Source organism: Bemisia tabaci, chromosome 3 (genome assembly GCF_918797505.1).
Source record: "Bemisia tabaci chromosome 3, PGI_BMITA_v3".
Taxonomy (NCBI): Eukaryota; Metazoa; Arthropoda; class Insecta; order Hemiptera; family Aleyrodidae; genus Bemisia; species Bemisia tabaci.
This window is the reverse complement of record NC_092795.1, coordinates 40619301-40632468: the sequence shown is the minus strand read 5'-3', so window position 1 is coordinate 40632468 and position 13168 is coordinate 40619301. Positions and strand designations below refer to the sequence as shown.

General features: G+C 39.1%; 2 protein-coding genes across 5 annotated transcripts in view; one reads left to right on the top strand and one right to left on the bottom strand.

Annotated features, from left to right (window-relative positions):
* The window catches only part of LOC109032359 (cathepsin B-like cysteine proteinase 4), a 150332-nt gene that overhangs the window by 54001 nt on the left and 83163 nt on the right, over nt 1-13168 (bottom strand). The window lies entirely within an intron of this gene.
* Nucleotides 1-13168, top strand: part of LOC109032357 (organic solute transporter alpha-like protein) — a 39645-nt gene that overhangs the window by 21628 nt on the left and 4849 nt on the right. For all 4 annotated transcript variants that reach the window (XM_072298353.1, XM_072298355.1, XM_072298354.1 and 1 more), the window contains exons 4-5: nt 8957-9108; nt 10636-10874. In XM_072298353.1, coding sequence (XP_072154454.1) covers nt 8957-9108; nt 10636-10874 — 391 coding nt within the window. The remainder of the gene's footprint in view (nt 1-8956; nt 9109-10635; nt 10875-13168) is intronic.

The following is a 13168-nucleotide window of genomic DNA, read 5'->3' as shown; positions in this document are numbered from 1 at the left end:
GCACTGTATTTGACGCAATGCGTGAAGTATTCATGCAGTTTTGTAGGCGCTATGCGTTTCCCGCCGACCGCTGCTGACCGCGCTGTGTTTGACGCTATGCGTGAAGTATTCATTCAGTCTTTTAGGCGCTAATATGTGTTACATGCCAACCGCCGCACCGAGGGCTTCTCCTTTTCATCTCAAGTCCTCGTCATCATTGCTCTCTGCGCCGCGCCGCTCCAGGCCAATTTACGTGTTTGGTTTCTCTCTTATCTCAACTATATTAAAGGTGCTGTATCTTGTATCACCAAAAGACGACATACTCTCGGGAAGTGAGTGATTTTGTCGCCTTCTCTCGTTTGTAATTTTTTCTGAATCCGATTTTTTTATACCTACATTTAAAACAATCGCAAAATTTGCCGCCCCCTAAATTTGTCGCCATGGGCCGGGGCCCATGTGGCCACCCCCTAAATCCGGCTCTGGACCACGTATCTCGTTTGCGTTGTTTAAAAATCTCCTCTCACATTTTATTTTTTTGAAGGAGGTCAAATCAATATCATGCCTTACAATTTTCACAGAGTTTCCTCCGCACGAAGAGGAAAAATCACGGAGGCTTACACGAACCTACCTGGGTAGTTTTCCATTTAAAAAATAAAGTATGACAGGAAGTCTGCGACGTCGCAAACTGAGATACGTGGTTTGGTAGTTTCACCGTCGATACGCTTTGTGTCGATAATATTGCTTGTTTTGAAATTTGGCTTTCACCGGCGTCCGTATTGGTTTCATTGGTTTCAAAATCGGTGCTCTTTGGTTAGTTTTCTTTGGTTTTCAGCGCAGCTAAATCTATTGATAGAGAAGGGAAAATGTAAGTTTTCGATATTGTTAGCTTGTAGTAAACAATGAGGTAGTTTCAAGTGAATTATGTTAATCACATGCACAAGAATAGATGTCGGATAGTGTCATCCTTAGAGCCTGTTTAAATCGCAGCCTCTCATTTAAATCGCTTATGTAAACAGCGCATGCTTCGTAACTCTTTTTATTTTGTGTCTTGTAATGACAATAAGTTGTTTTTGTTTGCTGTGGATACTGGTTTTACGCTTCAGCATCCGTGTTTTAATATCTCGAAGAATTTTAAAGACACGATTGTGAAGCCCGAGATGTTTATCTCGCCATCTGTTTTTACCTCAGCGCACATAGACAAATGATAAAAAATCTCAGCAATTAAAATTATTTCAACACGTTTAATCTGAGGAATGTACCTAATTCCTAAACTAGCAGCCGCGCGAGTATATAAACCGTCAAAAAATTTGATAAGTACTTTGAATGTTGAACAATAAGATTTCTTGTCTATCTGCGTCTGTCTTTATCTGTTAGTGCTCAAAATAATTGTGACACAATTTTTTCCCAAATAGGTCTTTGAAAATTTATAAGAAATGCTTTCAGATAAGCAATCAGATCAGCCAGATCAACGATTATTGATCAACCACTGCGCGGCCCCACCAGTCACCACCCTTTCACAGGGTAATCTATATCTAGGGTGAAACCACCAGACCACGTGTCTCGGTTTGCGACGTTGCACACTTACTGTCATACTTTATTTTTTTAATAAAAAACTACTCATAATCAATTTTTGAAAACTTTCGTGATCTTTCTTCTCTGTACGAGGGAATCTCTATGAAAACCTCAAGAAATCATATTGATTTGTTCTCCTTCAAAAAAATAAAATAGGAGCGGAAATTTTTTAAACATCGCAAACGAGATACGTGGTCTGGTAGCATTACCGTCGATCTGGGAGTTCCCCCCAAGGAACCGTTCAAAAAAACCTAGTAATTTATCAATTCTCACAGTAAATGCATACAGTATAGAAACGAATAGACCCCTTTTGACTCATTTTTCAATATTTGCACGCTACCATAACGTCTTATCGATAAAGAGTCTATTCGAACTGCTTGCGCGAGTGGATTCGGAACACGAGACAGACAGAAAAAACGCTGGAATTGGCGTGTCTAGCTGTTGTCAACTTCAACTGCAAATCAGTGATTTTCTCTCATTGAAACGAGGAATCAATGTGTCGGGCGGCAACGCTTGGTTTGCGAAATTTCTCACGGTGTAGTGGTCAGTGCCCGGAAACAGACTATCGGCGACTTCCACTTTTTTTACCCTCCTTATCACTTAATTTTCGGTGTCTTCTTCTGAAATGGAATTTTCCACTTCCAAATTCTAGCCCCACTCCTCCTCGTGAAGAACCAGCTTCCCTTTCCGCCCTCAAAAAACCGATACCGCTGATTTCGCGCCGATTGCTGAGATAGATCCGTGGCTAGGTCTAATAGAGGCAATTGTCTCAGACGTTTTATCAAAAAAATCTGAATCTTCTGCTGGAAAGTGTGGTACCTAGAGGTGTTTTCTCTTTGTATTCTTCTTCTCCTTATCCTCTCCTTCAGAGACGATTTTTACAGAAAGAATGGAGATGTTGCATGTGTGAGGGATTTGCGATTTGACTGTTGATTCTTATGTAAAAGTTCGCGAGAAAGACGATGGTGCCACTGGTTTTCTCTGAAATCAACTCCTAAGCTTAAAAAAAGCTCCCAGGTTTAGGCCAAAATGGAGGGGATATCCCACCCTACCCTGAGAGTCCACCTCTACATCAAAACAAACTCTCCATGCATAGATAGGGAGCAAATACTTTAGCAGGGTTGCCACGTGATTTGGGGACTCCAAAACTGAAAACACGGCAGCCCTGCTAATGTATTTGCTCCCTATCTTTGCATGGAAAGTTTCTTTTGATGTAGAGGTGGACTCTCAGGGTAGGGTGGGATATCCCCTCCATTTTGGCCTCAACTTGAGAGCTTTTTTTGAGCTTGGGAGATGATTTCAGAGGAAACCAGTGGCACCATCGTGTTTCTCGCGAACTTTTACTTACGAATCAATGGTCAAATCGCAAATCCCTCACACATGCAGCATCTCCATTTAGAGTCGGTCCAGCGAGAGAGTCTCCCTCTCTCATCATTCTGGAAAAATCAAGACTGACAAATGGACAAAATTTTGCATTATGTGCAACTACAATACCTGGCTCAGTTTAGAAACAACGTGTAGTGACGTGCAACATCTCCCTTTGCACATAAGTCCTTTCACGGATAAACCAAATATTGTACGTAGTTCCTAATTACAAATAGAATTCCCAATGACAGACATGCGACAAGACTACATTTGCCATAAAACTATTTTAACAAAAACCTATATAATAATTTAAATTACAGTACACTGTATACTCTGGGCATTAGCTCTCTATTTAGTGACAATGATTATACCCTGCCATTTTTTCTGTTTTTACTTGTTTATCATGACATCTCTGTGAGAGTTCGTTACTTTTAAGCACCTACTGCGCTTAGCAAGAGATCATGAAATCAGTCTAATACAAATTCCTCTTTTTTGGTCTCTCAGTCCAGGCGTTTTGTTTCGTGTTCCTGGACGACACTTAGGATAAAGTGACAGTGGTCTTTGGTCCAGCCAAAACGAGTTTCGGTCCAACCACAGCAAGTTGTCGTCCAGACACAACTCGAGTCGAGGGTCCAGACCCAAATTGATCAGAAATGGCTATTTTATCCGATACATTGCGGCCAGAGTTAAGAAATTTCATGAAAGATTATAAAAAGAAATTTCATAATGAAATTTCGTGAAATTTCATTTAACACACAGAATTCAGGATCAAACCCTTGAAACTTATGAATCTCCTTAAGTTCATTTATAGGCACGTGGTAAACTGTGAAAGGGAACTTTAGAAATGCCCAGAAAGTTGAGTAAAACAGCAAAAACATAATTTTGAATTTTTTATCTTAAATTTTGGTTGAACACACAGCCGTACCGGTTGAACACCAAAATAAATTTTACGGATAAAGTAAGACGTTAGCTTTCATATTTGGAGCAAAACAAATTTCTTGACTATAAAGAATCCTAGTACCCCCTAATAGTATATCGTTCTTTTTTGGTACAAAAGGGAGGGATCTTGAACTATCTTTGAAACAATTTAAATGATTTTTTCATTTGTCTCTGATTTTTTCAGAAAGTAACAGTTTGAAATTTGAGGTTAGGGTCCCCGGTCCCCCTCCCCATGATGAGCCAGAACTGCCAGAAGAGAAAGAGTAAGAGAAGACCAGAAGAGAAGAGCTGAGAGAAGACCGTGCTCCAACTGGTCTAATTGACGAATATTATTCTCTTTGAAAATAAAAACAAAATCTGTTGGAAAAAATAAGCATTTTTGACATTTTGTCGGTCGAAAGAAATTTCATTCGATGAAATTTCTTTTAGTAACTCTGATTGCGGCTGAACCCCAAAAATGAGGGTCCAGCCACAACTCGTCTTTTCCATGCGAATCTCACCCGATAAAAGAAAAGATGGAAGAAATATGTAAGACGAGTATAAATAAAAATGTAGAAATTTGGCACAATTGCATTTGTTATTTTCAATATGCAATTGCAATTACGTAATTACGCTCACCTAGGATAAAAAGAAAGAAAAAAATGCGTTTACGTTTTCTTGTTGTGCCACGTTGCGTCTTAGAGGGAGGGGAAGGGTCGTCCAAGAAAATCTGAAATTAACCTAGGTACTTTTGCCCTCAGTCCTCTTCCGCGAAGTGCATTCTCGTTATGCTGCCGTGCTACGAAAAATCGCCGTATGAATCGTCAGGCGTTGCCAAATTTCCTTCGATAAAACACGAATATCCTGGTAAACTTCATGAATATTTTTCGTTCGATTCTTTAGATAATTTTGCTCGCAATTCCATTCGAAGTTCCTGCAAGTTTCAAGGAAAAATATTCAAGATTTTCTTCGTAAATAAACTTATTATCGAAGGAAATTTGACAACTCTCGAATGCTCATACGGCGTTCTTCCTTAGCGTGGCAGTATGGCTGCTCGATTAATTTAGCGCCTGCACACGGAGGCGAGACTGACAGAGTGATCTCCTGCCTCTTTTTATACGCGTAGATCAGTTGCAGCACGAGCTATTGCCGTCCTCCTCACGATTGTTGTCCATGTTTCCCGTTGTCTGCCGCGTTTAAAAACGGCATTGCAAAAACGCCTACGCTCGCCAGATCTTCGCACCGACTTGGATTTTCCCTCATAGAATGACGTTTTTGCACGAGACTGCTCGAGCGTAGGCGTGGTTTTTTTTTTTTTTTTTTTTTTTTTTTTTTTTTTTTTTTTTTTTTTTTTTTTTGCAACGGGCGTCGCGCGTCAGCCTAGCGTTGTGTGCACTCGGCTACGAACGCTTTTCTTTCTTTCTTTTGAAACCGTCTGCGGGCTGATTATTGAACTGTATAGACAAAGCGATAGACAAAGAAGACAGAGGGAGTATGGAGCAATCCTAATGGTTGAAGTTCGTGGTTCCTTTAGTCTAAGGGAGAAAGTGATGGACTAACATAGGGTTTCTCGTGGGTTGCCGTTAGTAAGTCTATTAATTGCTTCCTTTGTTCATTACAACTACCTGCTTCCGCCAAAAGGATCCTTCCATACCCCTTTTGTCTTCTTTGTCTATAGCTTTGTCTATCGATTTTAGTAATCGGCTCGTTTGTCTGTAATTCGTCATCTAAAGCGATCACCAAGGAATCTTTAATGATCTGAGCCTCAGATCCTCCTGCAAAAACACTTTGATGCGCCAGAAAGAAGAGACAGTAGCATGGATCTGGCATGCGTATAGTGTTAATTTTTCATAAAACATTGTTTAAATCAGTCATCGAAGTCTGTTTAGAGTTTTTCCAAGGTTGAGCGATTTTGTCTTCTTTCTATTTAATTGTAAGATTTGTAATGTACAACTCGACAAAAAAACAGTCTCATTTCAAATGGGAAACATTGTTTACGGAATATTATGAGCGAACTTCGTACACTATCAGATACTAAAAAGATCGAGGCTCTTGCAGAATAATTATTTTACTCTTCGTTGGAGAACCCTCCAGTTGAGGAGGCAACTCGACCATCTGATCTGATCTGAAGTTCCAGATGAGGACTGAAAGATCCCGTGCGTGACCGAATGCCCCTTCAATTTAATTTGTAGGCATAAGGCGCCGCGAGCAACAATAGTGTTATCTTGATAATCGGGATTCAGTATCATGAACCATTCACCCAGACTGAGTTCATTTTACATCGTAAATTCCACTATTCAGACGTGCCAAAACTAGTTTATGCCCACTCTATTGAATGAGAATGATTTTTATTTTCAAGCGTTTTAAAATTATATCTCTGCCTTAAATGTCTGAGTGATGTTTTGATTTTCTCTTTTTTGAGCTCGCCCACTCGGGAGAGCTCTTCGCGATCGATTTCTTTTAGCATTGGTAGTGTCCGTGGCGACAAATGGATGGTTCTCGTTGCCGTCGGAGGAACGGCCAAAATCCCATTGATTTCAACGTCTAAAAGTTGAATTTTCGCGGGTTACAGTTTTCCTCCGTCGAACATTTCCGTTCCCTCATTCAACTGAGGATTAATTGTTCCTCGTTTGCTACACTAAAGAGCAGCACTTTCCGGTGGCCGAGCAGACTTGACTCACACCAATACGAATTTGTTTGTGTATGTGTTCACCTTTATGCTTAATTATTATATGTATTTTTTTTTTTTTTTTTTGTATTTTTGCATTTCTAATCCTTTCACATTTTCAAAAACTGAAGTCTTATTTTTTTGCTGTTCCGTTGCGATAAAATTATCAGCTGACAGCTGACTCTATGCTATCTTATTGGAGAATCTCCCAGTTTCCTCGGTTACATAGTGGAATGGAAAATCCTTCTATTCATGCAAATAGAAATTTGGTGAAATTGGTTAAATTGTGATAATTGTAAGAAAATGAAGAGGCGCTTTACAAATCAGATACTGCTTTTTGAACTCATTTATTTTCTTCCTATTTTTTACGAAGTACTATACTTACTTCCCATATAAATCTTAATAATTTTGTGAAATAAGACGAAAAATAAATGTGATAGAATTTTACACATGATTTTCCGCAGGAAAAAAAGGTTTATAGTTTACAGATTCAACTTTACTTGCTATGTGAAAGACTCGTGTTGAGTTTTGTTGAAAAATTAGATTGTACAAGGTAATATGTACTCATATTAATGGGCTAGCTGCGCTGGTTCAAAAGCGGATTCAGCAATTTGGCAACACTGTCTTCCTTCCATTTAAACATATGGAAATGTTCATATACCATACTTAAATTTTTACCTTATGCTGCAAAAATTTTAATTATAGGAGATTTCAATTATGACGTGTTGAAGCAAGAAAACACAATTTATCATGAATTATTTAATAAATACGAAATTCATTCAGCATTACCGTCACACTCTGTAACAACACAATATGGATCACAGCTAGATGTTGTTTTCACAAATTTATCAAATTATAATGCACAAACTCATTGCACTGAATTCAGTGACCATTCACCTGTATATATGCAAATAAAAACAAGCAGAAAAATCCAACATGAATATGTTGGAAAAGCGTGCCGAATAACTAAAATGTTGGACACATACCTACTATTTTCACGTCTTTGTTATTTGCATCAATTGGTACTTTTTGCTAAATTTGGGAGAAAATATTGATTCATGAACGTTGAATGTAAATTGATTTTAAAGATTCCGTCCAATTATCTTGATTTTAAGCTGATATGCGGCATTTCGCACGACCGTGATTTGGGCGAACTGCCGTGCATCGAAATCGCGTTGAGTTAATCTCTTTGGATTTCGAACTGTAACTTCTCTCCTATTCGGCCGATTTTTACAAATGAGGTCTCTTTTTATTTGTACTTTAACGGAAAGTAAGGAAAAACTCGCTAAATAGACGGAAAACAATTTTTGTGAAAATTTGGTGGATCCTGGCGTCACGGTGAATGGTTAATCGGGCGTGGAAGACAACAGGTTCGACGAGGCGACCCTCTCCTCGCCGTCTTTTATTGCTTTGCTCGAAACCTGACACCCAAAGCTATATCGGGAGATAACTGCAGTGGTTTGAGTGGATTTCTGCAGGGGCCACGGATAGTACATGGTATAAAGAGTCACGAGGCTCATCACAGATTGCACTTGCAGTGCAAGACGCTCATTGGCTAAACAGTTTTGGCGGGAAAGAAGGTTCTAGAGTTGAGTCCTCCGAGCGTAAGAAAGCTTCTATGAGGTTTCTGTCAAATTGAATAATACGGTTTTGACAGGAAAATGTTCTCAAGGGTTCCCAATTAGCAGTTCATTCGGTTTTTTGGTAAGAGACCATCAGGGCTTGACAGTATAATGGTTCAAAGACAAGAAAACGGGTCCGAGGAAAAAAATATTTGGACGGCCCGTTGAATAGCATTGGTTGATCGGTGTGCTGTACTATGGTACATCCGAGTGATTTCAAAAAGCGAGCCCTACTGGCACGCTTAAAATAAAAAAAAACTTATCTCACTCTTATCTTCTGTTTTATTCATGATTCAGTTTATTTGTTGCGGTGTGAAAAATTTGTCATGTTAATAGTTTCACGAAGGCGAGCTCTCCAACACAGTAGTGTTGGAACCAGCAGCTTGTTTTCATTCGATATTCTTTTTCTGACATCCTAATCTCGGTTTCTCCACCTCCTTTCCCCCACCCTTCAATAGAATGGACCGCGTTTAGCAGAAAAGAATCGAGCCAAGTCATCTATTGCCAAATTTAACCGGGCAATTTCATTTTTTTTTACAAGAGAACGTTTGTGCGGATTCCTTTGAAAATTTGAAGGAATTTGCCTCGTACTATGCAGAAAACTCACCAAAATTCGCCCAAAAATCCGCACAACCGTTTTCGTGTAAAAAATTAAATTGCCCAATTAAATCTGGCAATAACCGATGTGGTTTGGTCCCTTTCTGCTTAACGCGTATTGCACAAAGGTAGGTAAATGAATTTATTTACTGTTTCATGAAAGCACTAAGTATTCGATCTCTTTCATACTTTTATATTTATTCAACCACGATCATTTTCTCTGTTTCTGTTACAGCCATTAATGTTGGCGGCATTGCGGTCTGTTCTCTGGGAGCCTTAGTCGTCATTACAATTCTAGTTTTATATGTTGACACGCTAAAACACATCTTACATCATGTGCCGTCTATTGCCAAGACTAACTCTGTATTCGTCATTAGCGTTTACCCGGTACGTATCGTAGCTTTATTCGGATACAAACTTGTGCATTTTTGTATTTGCCTCGTGCATCACTTCGAAGAGCAACATCGCCTTTTGTTTTTTTCTTTCTTTTTATCAACCAATTTTATCATCATCCATCCCTAATAGTAATAGTATTACCGATTATTAGAAAAAAAATATAAAGTTTAACAAGACAGCTTTTAAAGTTTAGTAAAAGAGTGTTAAGAAAATTCGTGAAGGATCTAGTTCAGTTTTTCAAGAGCTGAAATTTTTAATTTTGAAATGTCTAAAAAAACTCTTTGAAAAAGTTAAAGTAGGTTTTTGGGGGTTTTTCACGTGAATGTAACATTTAAAAAACTACCAAAAAGGGTGTACATCTTCTCAAATTTCGACAGTTTTTTAAGAAGTTTTTGAGAAGTTGCTACGATCGATGCGTCCTTTTATTAAATAAGAAAAAAAGCTCCACACCGAAGGATCATCAGAAATCTCAAATTTTGCAGGAAACATTCAAAAGAACCTTTTTAGAATAATTGCACTAGCAGAAGATTCAAGGGAGTGAATCAAATGACCAATGGTTCCCGCGAATCCTTCATAATGACCCACACTGGAAAAAAAACACATTGGATCTAGAGTCCAGACTCTTAAAAACATCGACAAGAAAAAGTGTACTCTTGATTCAATCAGAATCTAGCTTTAATCAAGGACAAAGCCTCTTAATTCAAGCGGATTTCGTTTTGATTCAAGCAAAAATCCCATTGAATCAAGAGTATTTTTTCTTGTCAATTGTTTTGAAGAGTCTGGACTCTAGATCCAATGTGTTTTTTTTTTTTTTTTTTTTTTTTTTTTTTCCAGTGCAACTCAGAGCAAGAGATTTTCGAAAAACTTAAAGTTACTGCAAATGCTTAGTTTTTTCACAAAGCAGTCGTGCTTTACACACCTAGTTTGTGACCTGGAAAGATGTTATAAAACACATTTCGACGATGTAAGTCAGCAATCACATAACTCGGTTTGTGACGTCGCAGACTTCCTGTCTTACTTTATTTTTTAAACGGAAAACTACTCAACGGCAATTTTTTTGTGACTGCCGTGATTTTTCATCTCTGTGCGAAGAAAATTCTGCAAAAACTTCAAGGAATGATGTCAATTTGTTCCTTTTTAAAAAAATAACACAGAGGCGGAGATTTTCAGACACCGCAAACGAGATGCGTGATCGCGGACTTACGCCGCGCCGTCGGAATGTTATAAATCATACACTGGAAAAAAAAAAAAACTCATTGGATCTATGGAGTCCAGACTCTTGAAAACATTGACAAGAAAAAGGACTCTTGATTCAATCAGATTTAAGCTTAAATCAAAACGAAATCCGCTTAAATTAAGAGGCTTGGTTCTTGATTTAAGCTTAAATCTGATTGAATGAAGAGTATTTTTTCTTGTCGATGTTTTTAGGAGTCTGGACTCTAGATCCGATGTGTTTTTTTTCCAGTGCATCTGTTTTTTTACAGAAAGGTTATTCTATACATGTTTGGTGATTTTTAGGTGGTTGCAATCGTCACTTACTGTGCAATTGTTGTACCTCGCGCTCATCTGCTGGCAGAAGCGATCACTCAAGGCATGTTTATGGCATGCCTGTATCAGCTATTCTGTCTGTTCATCGCCTATGCTGGTGGAGAGTCAGAGCTCATTCGTCGGACTCAGAGCACAGCCATCATCATGCAAGTGCCACCCTGCTGTTGCTACCCTTGTTGTAGTTTTTTACCCACCCTCGCTATCAGCAAGTAAGTCTCGAATACAGATTAATAGCCTTAATAAGATAATTCTGGTCGCACTTTTTTTAAGTGCCGTTCGTAAATTACGTAACGAGAGGGTAGGACCGGTAGGAGGGTTGATAGTCCAGTCAACGAAGGGATTTTAGTGGAACAAACTAGAATAAAGCTGAATTTTTTACCATCGATTGTATACTTCAAAAATAGTGTTTTACAAAAAGCCCTTCCTTTTACTCCCTCAGTTTACCCCCTCCCCCAGCCACCCTAAAGTGCAAAAATTGCCCTTTTCTTAAACCTCTCTTTCTCCTTGCCTATTTGAGATAATCAATTGTGGTTTGTCTTAAAACACTCCTTAAATGTTGAAGATTTTTAATATTCTTTAGTTTTGAATCTTAAGACCACTTAAAATTGGGTTTTTTCTAAAAAAACTGAAAGGAGAGCGTTACTTTGTTTTGTTATTACGTGTTAAAGAAGAGGTACCTACGTCACAGAAGCGATACACGGGGAAGGTAGGTAAAAAATGCCGAAAAAGTGCGTCACGTAATTTATTAACGCTTACTTATTTCAGGAAGAACAGAAATGGTTTAAATTAATTTATTACAATGTTAAACTGTGAAAAAAATGAGCCGAGTAAAGATTTAATATCCATTTTGAGTGAGTGGGTGTGTGTGTATGAACATTGAATGTATAATGTCATTCAGAATTGTCTGTGTATATCTACTGTGATATTGTATTGCATTAATTGGACGGAGTTAAACGGAAAGGAACCAAGCCACATCGGGATCGAACCGAGAAAAAGAGGTTTAAAGTTTGGCTCCTACATAAGACTCAATGTAAAAGATAAACTTCAAGTTCAATTTTTTCGGCGATAGAAAGTAGAGCAGTGGTTGAGTTCAAAACCACTCATAACTCAATTTTTTTCCAAAATGTGGGTTGGTTAACTCAGACCAATTATTGCTTTAGTTGTCTCGACTTGTTGTCCTGACTAGTTGTTACCATACTAGTTATTGTTATTAAGTTTCTGCAACTAGACTGCTCAGCTGTGCAAGCGTGTGGGCCATAAAATGAGTGAATACTATACCCGAGTCTCCCCGAATTCTTAGGTTGTGCAAGGTAAATGGAAATAGGCAATTTGTAGAAAATTGGATTTGTCGTTTTTTATTAATATTTCGTTTAAACTGTTGAAATTTCTGTTTACGGTTCGTTTTAAGAAGTTTTAATTTTTCTATAGACCACCCGCGATGATATAAATAAGACAAACGGAACCAGCGCAACATAGAAACAGAGGGGAAATGACGCGCGTTGATGACGGCGCAGAGATACAACTATTCGTACTTGATGGATGTCCGTGTAGCATAAGCAGTCTAATTGAAGGCGCTTTGCCGCGAGGCATAGACTCTCAATGCTTTGCTCGTCCACGCTGCCAATAAGGTGTCGCAGTTTCAGGTGAAAAGTTCAAAACGAAGCCTGAATACGTCTCCTTATCTTCGGCTGTGTCGACACTCTTTTTTTCTTTCTTTTTCAGTGTGATGACCTGTTCTTAAGCTAGTATGTACCGGTCTCATAAAACCCGCGGACCATGTGGAGTTAATGTATTAACTTCTAGATGCCAAAGCCATGTCAAATTAACCCGAGGTTTGCTTAAAACACGCGGCCCGCAGGTTTTATGGGACCGGTATATACGAGCTGTAGATACAGGTCATCAGACTGAAAAAGAAAAAAATACAGGAGTGTCGGTACAGCCGAAGATAAGGTGGGACGTATTCAGGCTCTGTTTTCGAACTTTTCTCCTGAAACTGAGCGACATTTCATGGGCAGCATGGAGCGGAGCATTGAGAGATTAAGCCTCGCGCCATCGCGCCTTCAATTAGACTGCTTATGCAACACGGACGTCCATCAAGTACGAATAGTTGTATCTCTGCGCCGTCATCAATGCGCGTCTCCCTTTGCTCTATTTCCATTTTGTGCTGGTTCCGTTCGTCTTATCTATAGTGGTGCTTCAAGGGCTACGTGAGCAACACAGCCGGAGACAGGACAGACGAAATCGGGCCTCGTTCTCTAACTTTTCTCCCGAATCTGAGCAAGACCATTCTACGCAGGTCATTTTTTTGGAATCCACTCCCCCGCTGGGCTCTCACTCGACTAAAACCAGTGAGACGTCACTTTGGCTACTCCCTTAAGAAATACATTGCCCGCCGCAACGCGCAGTTGCGTCTCAAAACTCGTCCAAGGGAATGACTGACCTGTGTGAACTGGTCTTGAACCTAAACGACCCCTTATTGGTAGCATAAAGCGTAGCATTGCGA